This window comes from Bombus bifarius, unplaced genomic scaffold, assembly GCF_011952205.1.
Source record: "Bombus bifarius isolate JDL3187 unplaced genomic scaffold, Bbif_JDL3187 scf7180000008239, whole genome shotgun sequence".
In the NCBI taxonomy this organism is placed as follows: domain Eukaryota; kingdom Metazoa; phylum Arthropoda; class Insecta; order Hymenoptera; family Apidae; genus Bombus; species Bombus bifarius.
The window spans coordinates 727,495-742,400 of record NW_022884533.1 but is presented as its reverse complement, the minus strand read 5'-3'; the positions used below and the strand labels follow the sequence as shown (position 1 = coordinate 742,400).

The window sequence follows — 14,906 nt, the reverse complement described above, 5'->3', positions numbered from 1 at the left end:
AATATTACATCATCGTACATCGGTGCATCATTGATCTTAAATTTATCCCTGATGACTACTGAATGAGAATTCGTAAAGATTACTATGGTTACTGAAATAGGAAATCTCAAAAATATTGTAAACAAATACAGAAATAAATTCTTTCGTGTAATCGAATGTTCTGGAAGAAATCATGATTTATACTCTAAGATAACTTTAACACATGCTCATTAAATATAAAAATAATCAAAATATTTTATAATATTTCAGTTGTCATAAAAAATAAAATATTACAATATACTTAAATACGTTATACACGTTATCTAACGTATTCAGAAGATATAATTTGCATAAAAAGTAAAAATATAAGTACGCATGGATTGGAAAATATATAGAAAACATAATGTAAAACGATGTATTTTGAATTGCGTGAAAAAAATAGAAAATACTCGAACAAACGAGAAGCCGCCTAGTGCTAAGAATAAGCGTTGATTGGCTAGGATACGGTTGCTAGTAAATTCGAGTAGAAACTTGACGCAAGAAAATTCGAAACGGTTTGCGTCTGCGCATGCACAGTTCGAAAAATCTCGAAAAGCGCGCCACATCAAATATAAACCCCGGCCGGCAGTATTGCGCAGTCAGTTAAAAACTGCAACTTGAAGTGCAAGGTTCGTACAACGTTCCGAGCTACTAACGAACGACTTTATACAAAACGAACGATTATTTCTTCCTGTGAGTGGTTTATAAAATAAGGATATCCAACGAGAGGTATGTATTCTAACTTTGTTCAATCTCGTCAAAGTTTTCTAGCAATTCAAGTAATTTTTAGATCGTTTTATCACAAACTTGTTTTCCTTATTCTTATTTCCATTGTCTTAAATTGTATTTATAATTCATTATCTATCCTTACGGAAAAAAGAAAACAGAAGAAAATAAAAGTGAATACCTTTAGAGAGAGAAAATGTAATTTGCAGGAATCAAACGTAACGTTGATATAACGTATTATGGATATGTTTCGTGTATCTAAGAATAGATATTCTTGAAATGTGTAAAAACACGGTGCAATTCGATCGGTATTTCAGCAAGTATATACATACTTACTTTTGACGTGACATGCAATGCTTTATTTCTTGATAGAACAATACGAAGTATTTACGTTTGTATATGCTATTCTAACGTCGTCGTCGATGTTAATCCTTTTTATATCAACGTTACGTTTGATTCGAAATTCGTCGTTATTTTCAATTTCCAAGTTTGTTTTGTACTGAATATTTTTAACCTTCATAATCTTCAACTTTTTTTCAATGAAATTGCTTCTGATGGCCACACGTTAGAAATTACGCATTTATCTTGTGCAGATCATTCGCATCGATATGGCACTGGTAACTAGAGATCTTTTCCGCAACTGGTGGAGGGATATGGATCGTTATCATCAAGAATTGGAAGAACACTTCAGACGTCTTAGCACCAGAGACGATTTTTGGAAACTACCACCAATGCCATCCTTCAAGGACTTCTTCCAGCCATGGAGGAACATGATAGAAGATTTGGAACATCAAGTTGGAGGTTCGACCACCGTTGAACGAGATGAAAACAAATATCAAGTGATTGTCGATGTACAGCAATTCGCACCAGAAGAAATCACTGTCAGAACAGACGACAAATCTATTACCATCGAGGGTAAACATGAAGAGAAAAAGGATCAACATGGTTACGTGTCAAGACATTTCGTGCGCCGATACGTGTTACCACAAGGATACGATATCGGCCACGTTAAACCGAGTTTGTCGTCCGATGGTATTCTCACTGTCACTGCTCCAAGACTCGCTCTACCAGCACCAGGAGAAAGAATCGTACCAATCGAACGAAGTAACGCGCTAGCAATTAAGGCGTAAATAATAAATGATATTATCATTTTTCTTCTAATCGACACTCGTGTAATACATAGAAATTCATCATGAAACTTTTTCTTTAAGCTTAAAAAAATCGCACATATTGAAACAGTATGTTAAAGACATTTAAATGTAAAATTCAAAGTACAGTATCACCCTAAATATATTCTTTATGTATGCAATGTATTTATATTTATTTGTAATAGTTTATGTATCTAACATCTGATTTATTGTCCTGGTAAGCTTGTATAAAAAATAGTAACTAAGGTTTTTCAACGTATTGACACGTTTTTCGTAACTTATAACTGTAAATAGTAAAAATGTCAATATATTGAAATGTATAGGAACCGCGGACATAGAATCTATGAATATGTATGAAATACTATGGAAAAAAGGATCAAAATAAATATCATGAATTGAATTTCTATATGACGGCATCGTTATACCGATGTTTAATTAGTAATTTAACCGCATTATTAGCAATTTAATTAATAATATCTATATTCTATATGATTCAATATTACGAAATTTAATTGTACAATGTCCTGCCAAAAATTTGTTATGGACATTATATTTGTAACTATAGTTTAATATACACTCGTGTACACTATTGTGTCCTTAATAAAAGTTTTTTTTCAGTAAATAAACGTTAAATATTGAAATAAGAAGATTCTTTATCATTAATCTATAACAATAATATATTTTAATACTATATTTTAATAGAACAAAAATATTTACAAAGCACACAGTGTATTGCGCAGTGTATTTATGACGACCTCTGTCAGTAAACAGATCTTTTTTGTAACTTTGATGGCGTTAAAAAATTGTATCTTCAAATTTAAATAATTTAAATACCGCGTAATGTACTTTATTATTTATGTACTTTATAATAAGTTCAATTTTTACGAAGGACCTCGATTTTCTTCACTTTCTGAAAATGGTTGTTCATCTTGATCCTGAGGCGGCATTAACCCTTCTAAAATCGTCTCTTCCGGAGGAACCAAACCATGAATATGTCTAGTAGCATGTTCCTCTATGTGTGGAATATGTTCGTAAATCTCTTTTTCGACGTCCACTTTGTCTAGTTCAATTTGAATACGTCTTTTAAGTGGTCCTTCTATTGCATCCATTATCTGATACCTATAAAAAGATTATTCCTTTCTGAATAGCATTATGAATCGATGGACAGATACGCTAATCGTATACATAGAAGTGGATAAACATCGAGATCGAACCTTAAAAGGTTTGGTAATATATTAATGCTTGCTTCGATTAAGTAATCGACGGTACCAGCTCCATGCACTCTTGCTTGAATATTACCCAATTCAAGATCAAGACCTTCCATGTTCGGCTTTTGCCGAGTGTCCAGGGGTTGGCTTAATTTTACTTGAGCCCTGAAATATTGTATAGTAAAGGAAACTATACCAGCTCTTGATAAAACACCACCAATCACGCTTATTTCCCAATGAGTCTTTCCTTCAATTTCTTGGGTACCAGCATCGATTGTTGCATACACCTTTAAATGGAAGCAAGCAAACAATACTTATTAGAGATGCATCAACGCCTACAAATTAGATTACAGCAGAACCGAGATAATTACGGATCGTAATTAAAATTAATTAGCAAAGCCTGTTTACGATTTACGATGTACGACGTAATAACTGATGTAATCACGCTAATAAATAGACACATTGTGTTGTGTTTACATAATATATCAACAGGTATCGTTTGTGTCGCGTTATTCAATCCCAACGCAATTGCTATAGAAAAAGTTTGAAATTAAACTGTTTTGAAAATTATTAAAGCAAATTATTTACTGTTTTGTTCTGTATGCTTAAAGTGACGTTTCCCATTCGGTAAACGCTTCCCAGGCCAGTGATCCAAGTATGAGTCGACATCACTGTGAATATACCGACGGTCTGGCTATAATCCTTCACCTTGAACGGATCGTAGCCTTTTTCAGATATTTGTCTGCGGATCTCGGTTATTAACATATCGAAGGGCGATATAGAATTCGGGAATTGCTGCGGCAATTGTGAGATTTGTTTGTTAGCCTCGCCCCTAAAATATTTGAAAATTTTGTAACCGTTTTTATCTGTAGCACATAACAATGTCAAATTAGATAATCTTTACCTAGCTTTCGTATTTATTTCCTTCAATATGAAAGGTTTGATACTGTCAAAAATAAAGGTGCCTACAGAATTGATCATGCTTTGAAACACAGAGCCCAGGAAGCCCAAATTCTTGAAATCCATGTCTATCTTTTCAAATGTCAAATCCAAATCGATGTTTTGTGCTTGCAGTTTACCATCGCTGGCCACTTCCAGCCTGCCAAGTCCTTTCACGTACACTCCCGACAATTTCACAGTAAAATTACCAGCCGATCGTGATAGCCAAGAAGAGAGAGTATAGAATCCACGAATGTTCAGGTTTTTCATATTTAAAGTCACTGAAATCTTTTGAAAGCATATCAAGATGAAAATCGATATTAATGCGTTTTTTTTAGATTCGATGTAGTTGTAACCATGCAATTATTTTTTATTCGTTCTATAATATTCATGTGAACCAATTTAGCAAAGATTCTAGGATGGCTCGATCATGCGACGCGACGTATCTGTAATTAGTCACCGATGCGAAACGTTTTACATTACAGTCGTATAATTAGCATGTATTTTTTTCGTAATGACAGACGTTCTTAGACGAAGCGATGGATATCTTTTTAAAGAAGAGTCGACGCATAGATAATTGTTCTTTAAATAACGAATGTTATAGACTAATGTTGTCATTTATTGGCCGCTAGTCGGCATTGAAATAAATTTCCGCTTCAGACTTCCAAAGCTTTCGTTTTCAAGATACTGTAAAATTTGTGAATTCATCGTCAATTACATTGAGCTGCATTATCGGCGGTGTTACAAGTAGTTCGCATGTTTACGACTTTTGCATCGAATACATATATATATATATATATATATATATATATATATATATATATATATATATATATATATATCTAAATAAGCTTGGAAAAAATCTCACTTGCATCAAAGCCAGTTCTGACTCCATGTTTACTATCCGGAATTTTGATAAATCGTAAACATTCATTTGTTTGAAGTTCATAGTATACATAGAAAACGAATGCTTCATATCCGGTACTGGCAAGGGATCGGGTATAGGCACACCAGGTAGACCTATCGGATCTTCTTGCTGATAGTGCTTTACAATCGCGCGAATATGATCCTCGAGTCGCTTCTCGCCAAGCGCTATTTGTGCTGTGGTATCATCTTTTCCTAGAAAGCGTTATCACTCGAAGATTGAGTTAAATAATATGAACAATGATGATTACGATTCGGTATACTAGGAGATTTCATCGATCCTACTAATACTGCACGTAATAAAGATCATAATTATAAATCATAGATTAACAATCGATTTATCTCATAGTTATAAAACAAGTGAAAACTTCTGTTTCGTAAAATATAAAATCACTTACCAATAGAATTTTGAACATCACATTGGCCTATTGTGATAAAAAAGGAAAAAAGAAGAAATAATTTTGGAAGATGCATTTCCGGTTTTGACATACGATCGAAATGAACGACCATGACGAAAAGTACCGATCAGTATGATGTATAGTAGAAGAGGCCACGCACTCGACTGAGATGCGTCAATGAATTTAGTGAACGATATCTCTCGGGTCATTGAAGGGGCGAGGGTCAACTGCTTTATCTGACCCCCCTTGCCCCCTCCCTTATTCTTGCGTTGTTTCCTCCTTAGCTTCTACATACACTACTTCGACAATATCTGTATATTAACGTATACACAATATGTGCGTTTCATTAATGAAACAACGCATGCAAATGTACGTTAACAAATTTTGGCTTTTCAGAAAGCTAAATGCTATATAAAATTATCCGCAAAAATCCTGAGAAAAAGATAAAAATATTTCAAGGTTCCAGTAATAAATACATATTTTATATCTTCTAAATCGATTATTAATTTCATTAGATTTTATGAATCTATGATTTTTTGAACTGTAAATGAATAATGCAAATGCTGGTTTAACATGTATGTGTTAAGTTTATGTAAGAAATGACAAAAGTAAAGAAGATAAAAATGAGAAGATAGTGAAACTTAGAACTACTGGTAGTATTAAATAAAATTTATTTGTAATTACGTTTTATATCGTTTATTTCCTTTAATCACATATAATATAAGTAATTATAGTTAGGAGTAATTCCTGACGTTCAAGAAACTTTTCCTTTTAGTTTCAATTCTTAACTGATTAGTTTAACTGATTTTTAATACTTTGGATCTTAAAGTCTATATATAAAATTGAAATTGAATTTTTCTTTGTTATTTAGTTATTTTATTTGGTGTTTAATAAGTTAAGAACAATCATTTATTATTTATGTTTTACGTCTATTCACTTAAATCGAATCGAATCGAATCGAATCGAATCGAATTGAATTGAATTATGAGAGGTACGAAGTTAGTAGACAATAGTCCTTTCTCATACAAGATTGTCCAATAGTATTGGACGGTGTATTAGAGATACACAACGCTACAGTTGGTACGATTTGTCAGTGTTGCACCATTCTTGTAGTTTTGAACAAGTTTGAATTTGTAGAATTTAACGTACTCCAACTATTGTGTGTCATTCTCACTTTTTGTGTGTTAATTGCATTTTCTTATCCTTTGATATGAGTGATATCGACGATAAATTAAGTAATCATGAAAGAGGTAAAATTAATGATCAGTGTGGACATTTAATTTTCTCTTTATACCCTATATCATGTAAATGTCAAATCGAAAGTTGCAACATGAAATTGAATGTTGTAGTAATATTGTTATGGAATACATACCTAGATTTTGATTCTTTATTTAGAAGATAAAGTTTTGCAGGGACGGATATCCGTAAATCGGCAGATGAAATGGATGAACAACGTCATAAAACAGTTGCTTATGAATACCTCTGTCATTTAGAGGAAGCCAAGAAGTAAATATGTTGCCAAGTTTTTAATAAATTGTTATTATTCTGCTTACTTAAGAATGACTAAATATTCCTTATTTAATAGGTGGATGGAAGCATGTCTTAGAGAAACTTTACCACCAACAACTGAATTAGAAGAGAATTTAAGAAACGGAGTGTATTTAGCAAAACTTGCCCATTTTATGGCACCTGAATCCTTGTCTGTTCATAAAATATATGACTCTGAACAAAAGCGCTATGCAGCAGTTGGTTTACAATTTAAACATACAGATAATATTAACCACTTTTTAAAGTGCTTAAAATCCATGCAGTTACCACTAGTACGTGTTTTTTTTACGTAAGATTAAATTATTATTTATAATTATATTTACCTAAAATAATAAGAATAATTTTTTAATAGACTTTTCAGCCAGAAACAACAGATATCTACGATAAAAAAAATATGCCTCGTGCAATATATTGTATTCATGCTCTGAGTACTCATTTGTTTAAACTGGGCAAAGCTCCACAAATTCAAGACTTATATGGAAAAGTGAATTTTACTGGTACTTGTGTGATTCTACTATACTGTGAAAATATCCATTGATCATGTTATTTTGTTACCATTTCATTCTTTCTAGAGGAAGAAATAAATGCTGTTAGTAAGGAATTAAAGAAATATGGAATTCAAATGCCTTCCTTCCAAAAAATTGGCGGCTTATTAACAAATAATATGGAGATTGATGCAGCAACACTTCATGCTGCAGTAATAGCAGTCAATCAATCTATTACAGAAAAAGTATGGATGTCACTTTTATTTATAAAGTACTTTAAGTAACAATTTGAATAATTAATGAATGAATATTTCATTTTAAGAATAATGAGAAAATATTAACTGCTCTTCAAAATAAAGTAGTGCAGTTGAACAATATTATGCCTTGCTACTGTAAGGAATACACTGATGCTTTGTTTGAAGCAAAGGAATCTAAAGCACAAGCTATGCTTAATAGAGTAAGCAATGATTCTCCTAATCAAAATTTCTTTAGTTATATTTCTAATAAGTATTAATAATATAATTTTAACAGTCTCTTAATGATACTTATGTACCAGATGTATATGATGAATTATTAACTCAAGCAGAAATTCAAGGTCATATTAATTGTGTTAATGGTAAGTTGTAATGAGAATTATTATTTTCTAATTATTATTTTTTGAATTATGTTTCTCTTTCTAACTATGCACATCTTTTTTAGTTCAGTGTACTATGAAAAATATAATTCAGTCTATTCGTTGTAAAAATAATGATTTTATGGATATATTAAAGACGTCTACATTGTGTTTAAAAGTATGTTTTACCTTGACATTCTTATTAATATATTCGTTTATAATTCTTCTATTATCAGTATTATTTTATTTTTTTCAGAATATCATTCACGAGAACGCACAATTGTATAAAGAACAACTAATGCAATTATTAGAAAGCTCTGAGTGGAACAATATATATTCAGAAAGCAATTATCATCATTGGAAGCAACTATTTCAGAAGGAAATTGATAAAACAAATGAAACCGCACTTAAATCTCGGAAACGTTAGTATTGCATAACAAAGATTATCTTATTAAATGTAATTGTTATTCCAAATATTTTTCTTAACGTAGGTGAGGATTGTGTAAAGCTTTTAAATCTAATATTACAAAATGGTGTACGAGATGATTTCTATGAAGTTCTAAAAAAACCTGATTTAGGATTGAGAGAAAAAATTGATGATTTTGCATTACCGTTATATTATGAAGAGATGAAAATTGATCGTATTGAATCTCAGGTAAAAATAGAATATGTAAGATATAAAATAATGTAAAAAATTTGTATTAATAAAAATAATATCCTTAATAGAACGACCTTTCATATAGCGATATTGTAGCCAGTACGCGTGTTTTATCAACGATTGCAGAAATTAGTAAAGCTGTAGACACGGGAAATCCAGATTTAGTTTATCAAGCATTGACAAATCCAGATTGCCATGTTTCTGTGAGTTTATATTTTTATAATTATAACTGTAATGAGTAATTATTTTTGTGTACATATACATATATATATATATACATATCATATCTTAGGAATTAGATCAAGGGAATAAAGTAAAGTATTATAGAGCATTAGCAGCAGTTCGATGTAAAAAGCAGGCAGCTGATGAAGAATGTCCTTTATTAACATATATCGATATTCAAGACTGCATTGATGCTGTCAATCAACAGTGCCAAATTGATGATGAAGGTATATTTTGTGTAAACTGTGTACATCTATGTAAATTATACAATATTTTTAATTTTTTAATGTCTTGACAGTAATACAAGTTCTACGTCAATTAAACTCTGCTGTCGTAGAAAATGACCGAAATGGTATTATAGCTGCTTTAAAAAATTCTATTTTAAAATTACAAACTCCTGTTTCACCAGAAGATGTATCTCTTTATTTGAAATTATTTAAAAAATGCCTCGAAGAAAAACATATTGATGGTTCTGAATTGTGGCTAGAAGATGTAGAAAATGTAACAAAAGTTGTTAATACAGAATCTTCAAATGTTAAAAATGGTACAATGCATGCATATGTTATTTATTCATTATTATGCTTATAGTGCTTTAATAATATTTTTCGTTTTTTTTGCAGTCTGTAAATTTTTATCAAACATTAATATTGGATTAAAGCAAAATGATATGTCATTTATACTTCAATGCCTTCAAAAATTTGGTATTAAAATACCAGAGGAATATAAAGCAAATTGTTATAAAACCTTATACGATTTAAAAAATATGAAGGTATAATTGTATAGTAAACTATATATTTAATGCAGAATGTAATTTAATAATTTTCTTCCATATTTCAGAGTGAAAAGTACAATTGCGAACTTGTTCGTTATGTTACTCATAAAAATAATGAATCCTATTTAGATTTAAAGAACTACAATTATACTTGGGATTGTCCAAAAAATCTGACGGAAACATTTTATATTGATATGGAAGACATAAAAGTATTGTACAACTAAAAGATTTAAGCCATTTAAATCAAAAAAATGTTAAAAGGTATATCTGTTCGTTATTTCCAGGAATTAATAAAAAACATTACTGCAAGAAAACACAAAAAGTGTAAAATAAATAATCAGATAATCTGGTTCCAAGCTTATGCCCGTGGATATTTATTGAGAAAAAAACTTTCTAATAGGTTTACATATTTTTATAATAATGTAGATAAAATTATTCGAATCCAAGCTTGGTGGAGAAGTATAGTACAGCGTAAACAATATGAGAAATTACTAGAAGATAAAAAAAAATATAATGAAAAAAAATCTCAAAATACGTCTTTGAAAGTGGAAACTAAATATGCAAACATATTGGATTATTATAGAAAACATGTAAATGATCCATTTCTTTTTTGTTACAACTTTATATATGATGCATTAAGAGTTGAATTAGTTTATTTAATATATTATACTTTTTAGGAAGAAAAAATTATAAAAATACAAGCTTGGTGGCGGAGTCGTGCTGAAAGACATGCTTTCCGTTCATTGTTACATAAGGAAAAACCACCATTTCCTGTAGTTCGTCATTTTTCTGCGATTTTAAATTTTAACGCAGAGGATTATGACAAAGACTTAGAGTTACAAGTATAAGTGTTTAATATTATAACAATAGTTCAATTATTTATATTCTATAGTGAATTTACTGTTACAGAATTTAAAACTCGAAGTTGTGCAAAGTATACGACACAACCAGGTTTTATCCCAACAATTGGATAGTATGGATATAAAAATTGGTTTACTTATACAAAATAGAATTACACTACAAGTAATGTTTAAAATAAAAAAATATATTGAATTTAGACTTGATTAAAAATATATCTACAAGACTATAAATTTTAGGATGTTGTAGCCCATGGAAGGAGCTTAGAAACTCTTGCAAAGCAAAAGCATTCCAACAGAGATCAAAGAAGCTCTTTATCAGATGGTGTTATTTCACACAAAGGCTTAAAATCATTAACTAAAGAAGGTCGAAAAATGTTGGAAGGATATCAACATTTGTTTTATGCACTGCAAACTAATCCAAAATACTTATCAAAACTTTTATTCCTCTTACCTCAAAGTAAAACAAATAAGTTTCTCCAAAATGTGATTTTAACATTGTTTAACTTTGGATCAAATATCAGAGAAGAATATTTGTTATTAAAATTATTTGGGAGTGCATTACAAGAAGAAATCAGGTATAGTGACCATTACATAAAAATATGATATGATGAATATAAGTCAAATGTAAAATAACTAATAATTATAATTTAATATATAGATGTAAATTTCAAAAACCATCTGAAGTCGTTACCGGAAACCCTCTTGTCTTGAAAATGGCAGTAAATTATGCACGGCAATTAAATGGTCAAAGAGCTTTGAGGCAAATTGTTGGACCAATTATTGAAAAAATTTTAGCCGATCGTACATTAAATATAGAAACGAATCCCATTGATATTTATAAGTGCTGGCGAAATCAGTTAGAAATGGAAACAGGAGAAACATCGTAAGTTTAAAGCAAATATGTAAGTCAATGTTGTTTTATAATCATTTGTTTCAACAGGAATTTGCCTTATACGGTAACACAACAACAAGCTTTAGATTATGAGCAAGTACAAATTAGATTAAATAAAGGAATAGAATTATTACAAAGTACTGTTTTAGAATTTTTGACTAAAATAACTGAATCACGAGATTTGATACCATATGGAATGTTATATATGGCTAAAATTTTAAATGACTCCTTAACTGAAAAATTTCCAAATGCTCCAGAAAAAGATATTTTGAAAGTAGTGGGAAATTTGATTTATTATCATTTTATAAATGCAGCTATTGTAGCTCCAGATGCTTTCGATATAATTACATTACCAATTGATAGATCATTATCAAATGATCAACGAAGAAATTTAGCGAGTATTGCAAAAATATTACAATTTGCTGCTTCTAAGAAAGGGGTAATTACATTCATTTTAATAATCATAATCTTTAGAACTAAACAAAAGACACACATTTTATATAAATTTTTGTTTTAGTTTGGTGAAGAGGCCACACATCTAGTTTGTTTGAATCCATTTATAATTGAATGCCATGAAAAGTTTAAAAAATTCTTCCGTTATTGTTGTCAAATTGAAGATCTAGAAGAACATTTTTGTATACACGAATATACGGAAGCCACACTCATTCAGAGACCTGAGATTTATATTTCTTTACAAGTAAACGAACTGTAATAATCACGCAAAAATCGGAAATTTCTCATTATTAATCTTTTTAACTATATTACTTACAGGAAATTTGTGACACTCATTGTCTTATGTTAGAATATCAAGATCAGATAGCATCAGATCCAATGGATTCCTTACATGATTTATTGGATGATTTAGGTCCTGCGCCAACTGTTGCATCTTTACTTGGAATCTGTAAGAAATAATTTATTATCATTCATTTTATTTAATCGAGCCTAATATGTTATATTACAATTATTTATTAGCTGATGTTGCTTGTGAAGCGAATTTAATACGCTTTGGGAAAATGGAAGTATGTCTGGTACTCATGAATAAATTTCAAGTACCAGAAGACGAAGACGCTAGTTTGAACAAGCTCTTCATAAAAACGAAAGAATTATTGGTTTCTGTACTGCAGTTCTTAAAAGGTCAAACATTAGTTAAAGCTCTAGAAGTTCCTGTATGTTCTCCTGTGCAAAAAAACCTACACGACGTAAAATGCTCCAGCTTATCGCCTACTTTAACTACTATTCATAAGAGGTATATAGTATATAGTAATGAAACAAATTATTAATTATTAAACAAAAAAAAAAAAATAAAAATTTATTTACAGTTCATCGTTGAATGATTGTAAGCTTCAGTTACGGGCGTATCTTAATAAACTCGAACTTGACGGATGGGTCAGTCGAGACGATGGGTATCAAAATATTATAACTGCAGTGGCCAAAGATCTTTGTAATAAAGGAAAATATCGAATTATTCGGAATAAAGAATTACAGACTTTACGAACAACTAAACAAAGACTGGAAGAAAAATGCAAATATTACCAAGAACAAGTAGAGTACTATAATGAATATATACAACGATGTTTGGAGAATCTACACACGGGCAAAGGGTATGTATATAATTTTTCCTTACATTTCATACTTGTAATGGATATAAATTGTTTACAGATCTTTGCAAGCACTTAAAGCCAGTCAAAAAAATAATCAAGTTAAATTAAGATCTAAGATGACACTGAAATATTCTGCGGCCAAACTACAAGAAAAAGGAGTACTGTTAGAAGTTGATGGACTTCCACAATCGCAGTTTAAAAATGTAATTTTTGAAATAAGTCCAACAGAACATAGTGGTCTTTTTAGCGTGCGTTGTAAATTTATGGGAGTAGAAATGGAAAAGATTGATATCGACATACAAAAATTGCTTGAGTTACAGTTTGAAGGTGCACCAATTATGGATATGTTTGGTAAAGCAAAAGTTAATGTAAATTTGCTGTTGTATTTATTAAATCGAAAATTTTATGGTAAAACTTGAAAAGAAGAGAGGATTAAATTATGTTACTTATATAGCTATATTAATATGAAAATTATGCACTTGTGCAATGTCCTCTTGCAATTATGAGCTTTTAAACAAAGATTTGTCACATATTAATTTCTTATAGTTCGTGAAAGTTTTAGATTTGATTTACAAAATTCACAATTACCGTATAACAATTTTTAAAATATGATTAATATTTGTAAATAGTTATATTTAGAAGAATCTGACTTTTTTTAATACAAGATTTCGTGGTATGCATGTATCTGTTATTGTGAATGACCAGTATAACATAACAAGGTATAGAAAAATTTTACGAGATCTTACTAATTTATATATAATGTAAAACTTGCCTGCAATGATTCAATTACTTTTAATTTCATGTAATAAGATATATTTAACAATAATACACAAAGAAGTCTATGGAACAAAAGCTTTTAAATATGATTAGAAATCTTAGAAGAGAGAAATATATATTTTTTAAATTTTATAAAAATAAGTAAACTAACGGTAGTAAATATCACCTACTGCTAAGATAATACTCTTTTTAAATTTATTTGTATAATTAAACCTAATTCCATCGATGTGTACCACTCGTCATTTTGTCCCTCATTTTTATAATGGATGTATCGACTAATTGTATATATATATATCTTATACGAATATAAATATTTTTACGTTGCACCGTTAAAATAAGATAAGGCATATTCTCAGAAATTTTTTAATGAGAGCAATAGGTTGTCTATTATTATCAATATGTTTTATAATGCTATACATGTAATTTATATCATCCTTTAAATATTAGACAACCTAGTGTTCTTGTGCATTTTATAAAATCTAAAATCAAATCGTTTGAACACAAATTTTGACATTTCTATCATATGCGTGTTAGAGATACAATAAATTCCATTTTATAAAATATACTACATAAAGGCCTGTTTAGTGGATATTGGCAAAAAAGCCTGCACATTTAAACTGAAAAATATAAAACAAAGTAAAAAATCATACATCAATATAACTTTTGTATAGAGTTGGTTATATATTGTGTTAAATCTTTGCATACTATGAGCTTGCATATTTTGTTATCAAATATCATCGAAGCGTATCTAAAATAAAACAAAATATCAAGAACAGTTGTTGAAGCATAAATGTTTTTGCTTTTATTACGTTTTTGTTTTGTTACAGAGTATATGAGAGCAATTTGATTTTTGACATTATTACATTAAAATACATGTACGTGCGTGTAAGAAAATTTCGAATTTTAAATTTGATATCTGTAGAACAAAAGTTTATTTTATCTCATATAGGTCATATTATACATACATATTATCTAGATATAGTATGCAAGCTGGTATCGTGTACTTGGTAATATGTTAGTACACAACTTTTTCCGCTTGTAATTATAAGACATTAGTAATTACAAAACGTAGAGTAAACCATCCGCATTTATCTCACGCGCATTGTATTATAAATAT

General features: G+C 29.9%; 3 protein-coding genes across 3 annotated transcripts; 2 read left to right on the top strand and 1 right to left on the bottom strand.

Moving 5' to 3' along the window:
• Positions 1 to 531: 531 nt before the first annotated feature.
• Positions 532 to 2,314, top strand: LOC117211611 (protein lethal(2)essential for life-like). Its single transcript, XM_033455675.1, has 2 exons — positions 532 to 747; positions 1,338 to 2,314. Exon 2 carries the CDS (start codon positions 1,353 to 1,355, stop codon positions 1,872 to 1,874), a length of 522 nt encoding a protein of 173 aa, XP_033311566.1. The 5' UTR covers positions 532 to 747; positions 1,338 to 1,352; the 3' UTR covers positions 1,875 to 2,314.
• A 211-nt stretch (positions 2,315 to 2,525) lies between these two features.
• On the bottom strand, positions 2,526 to 5,554 carry LOC117211610. The gene is made up of 6 exons (XM_033455674.1): positions 5,362 to 5,554; positions 4,908 to 5,158; positions 4,005 to 4,327; positions 3,689 to 3,932; positions 3,107 to 3,387; positions 2,526 to 3,011 (listed from the first exon to the last, which is right to left on the bottom strand). Exons 1-6 carry the CDS (start codon positions 5,471 to 5,473, stop codon positions 2,774 to 2,776), a joined length of 1,449 nt encoding a protein of 482 aa, XP_033311565.1. The 5' UTR covers positions 5,474 to 5,554; the 3' UTR covers positions 2,526 to 2,773.
• Positions 5,555 to 6,454: 900 nt separating this feature from the next.
• Positions 6,455 to 14,896, top strand: LOC117211549 (ras GTPase-activating-like protein IQGAP1). Its single transcript, XM_033455536.1, has 26 exons — positions 6,455 to 6,611; positions 6,774 to 6,867; positions 6,947 to 7,181; positions 7,262 to 7,406; positions 7,482 to 7,639; positions 7,717 to 7,851; positions 7,926 to 8,010; positions 8,094 to 8,185; positions 8,264 to 8,429; positions 8,499 to 8,662; positions 8,734 to 8,868; positions 8,958 to 9,114; positions 9,186 to 9,431; positions 9,508 to 9,656; positions 9,725 to 9,868; positions 9,944 to 10,249; positions 10,337 to 10,501; positions 10,569 to 10,682; positions 10,757 to 11,094; positions 11,178 to 11,402; positions 11,460 to 11,850; positions 11,929 to 12,108; positions 12,183 to 12,312; positions 12,384 to 12,657; positions 12,731 to 13,012; positions 13,071 to 14,896. The coding sequence occupies exons 1-26, from the start codon at positions 6,572 to 6,574 to the stop codon at positions 13,429 to 13,431; spliced, it is 4,911 nt and encodes a 1,636-aa protein (XP_033311427.1). The 5' UTR covers positions 6,455 to 6,571; the 3' UTR covers positions 13,432 to 14,896.
• Positions 14,897 to 14,906: the final 10 nt, after the last annotated feature.

Bases quoted from the DNA above. Each gene is read 5' to 3' on its own strand.
- LOC117211611 (XM_033455675.1), top strand. From the start codon at position 1,353: ATGGCACTGGTAACTAGAGATCTTTTCCGCAACTGGTGGAGGGATATG.
- LOC117211610 (XM_033455674.1), bottom strand. From the start codon at position 5,473: ATGGTCGTTCATTTCGATCGTATGTCAAAACCGGAAATGCATCTTCCA. The intron at 4,328-4,907 runs GTGAGATTTTTT...TGCTTTCAAAAG, and splicing joins CAGAACTGGCTTTGATGCAA to ATTTCAGTGACTTTAAATAT. The intron at 3,388-3,688 runs GTAAATAATTTG...TTCCATTTAAAG, and splicing joins TAAGCATACAGAACAAAACA to GTGTATGCAACAATCGATGC.
- LOC117211549 (XM_033455536.1), top strand. From the start codon at position 6,572: ATGAGTGATATCGACGATAAATTAAGTAATCATGAAAGAG. The intron at 7,852-7,925 runs GTAAGCAATGAT...TAATTTTAACAG, and splicing joins CACAAGCTATGCTTAATAGA to TCTCTTAATGATACTTATGT. The intron at 12,658-12,730 runs GTATATAGTATA...ATTTATTTACAG, and splicing joins TTAACTACTATTCATAAGAG to TTCATCGTTGAATGATTGTA.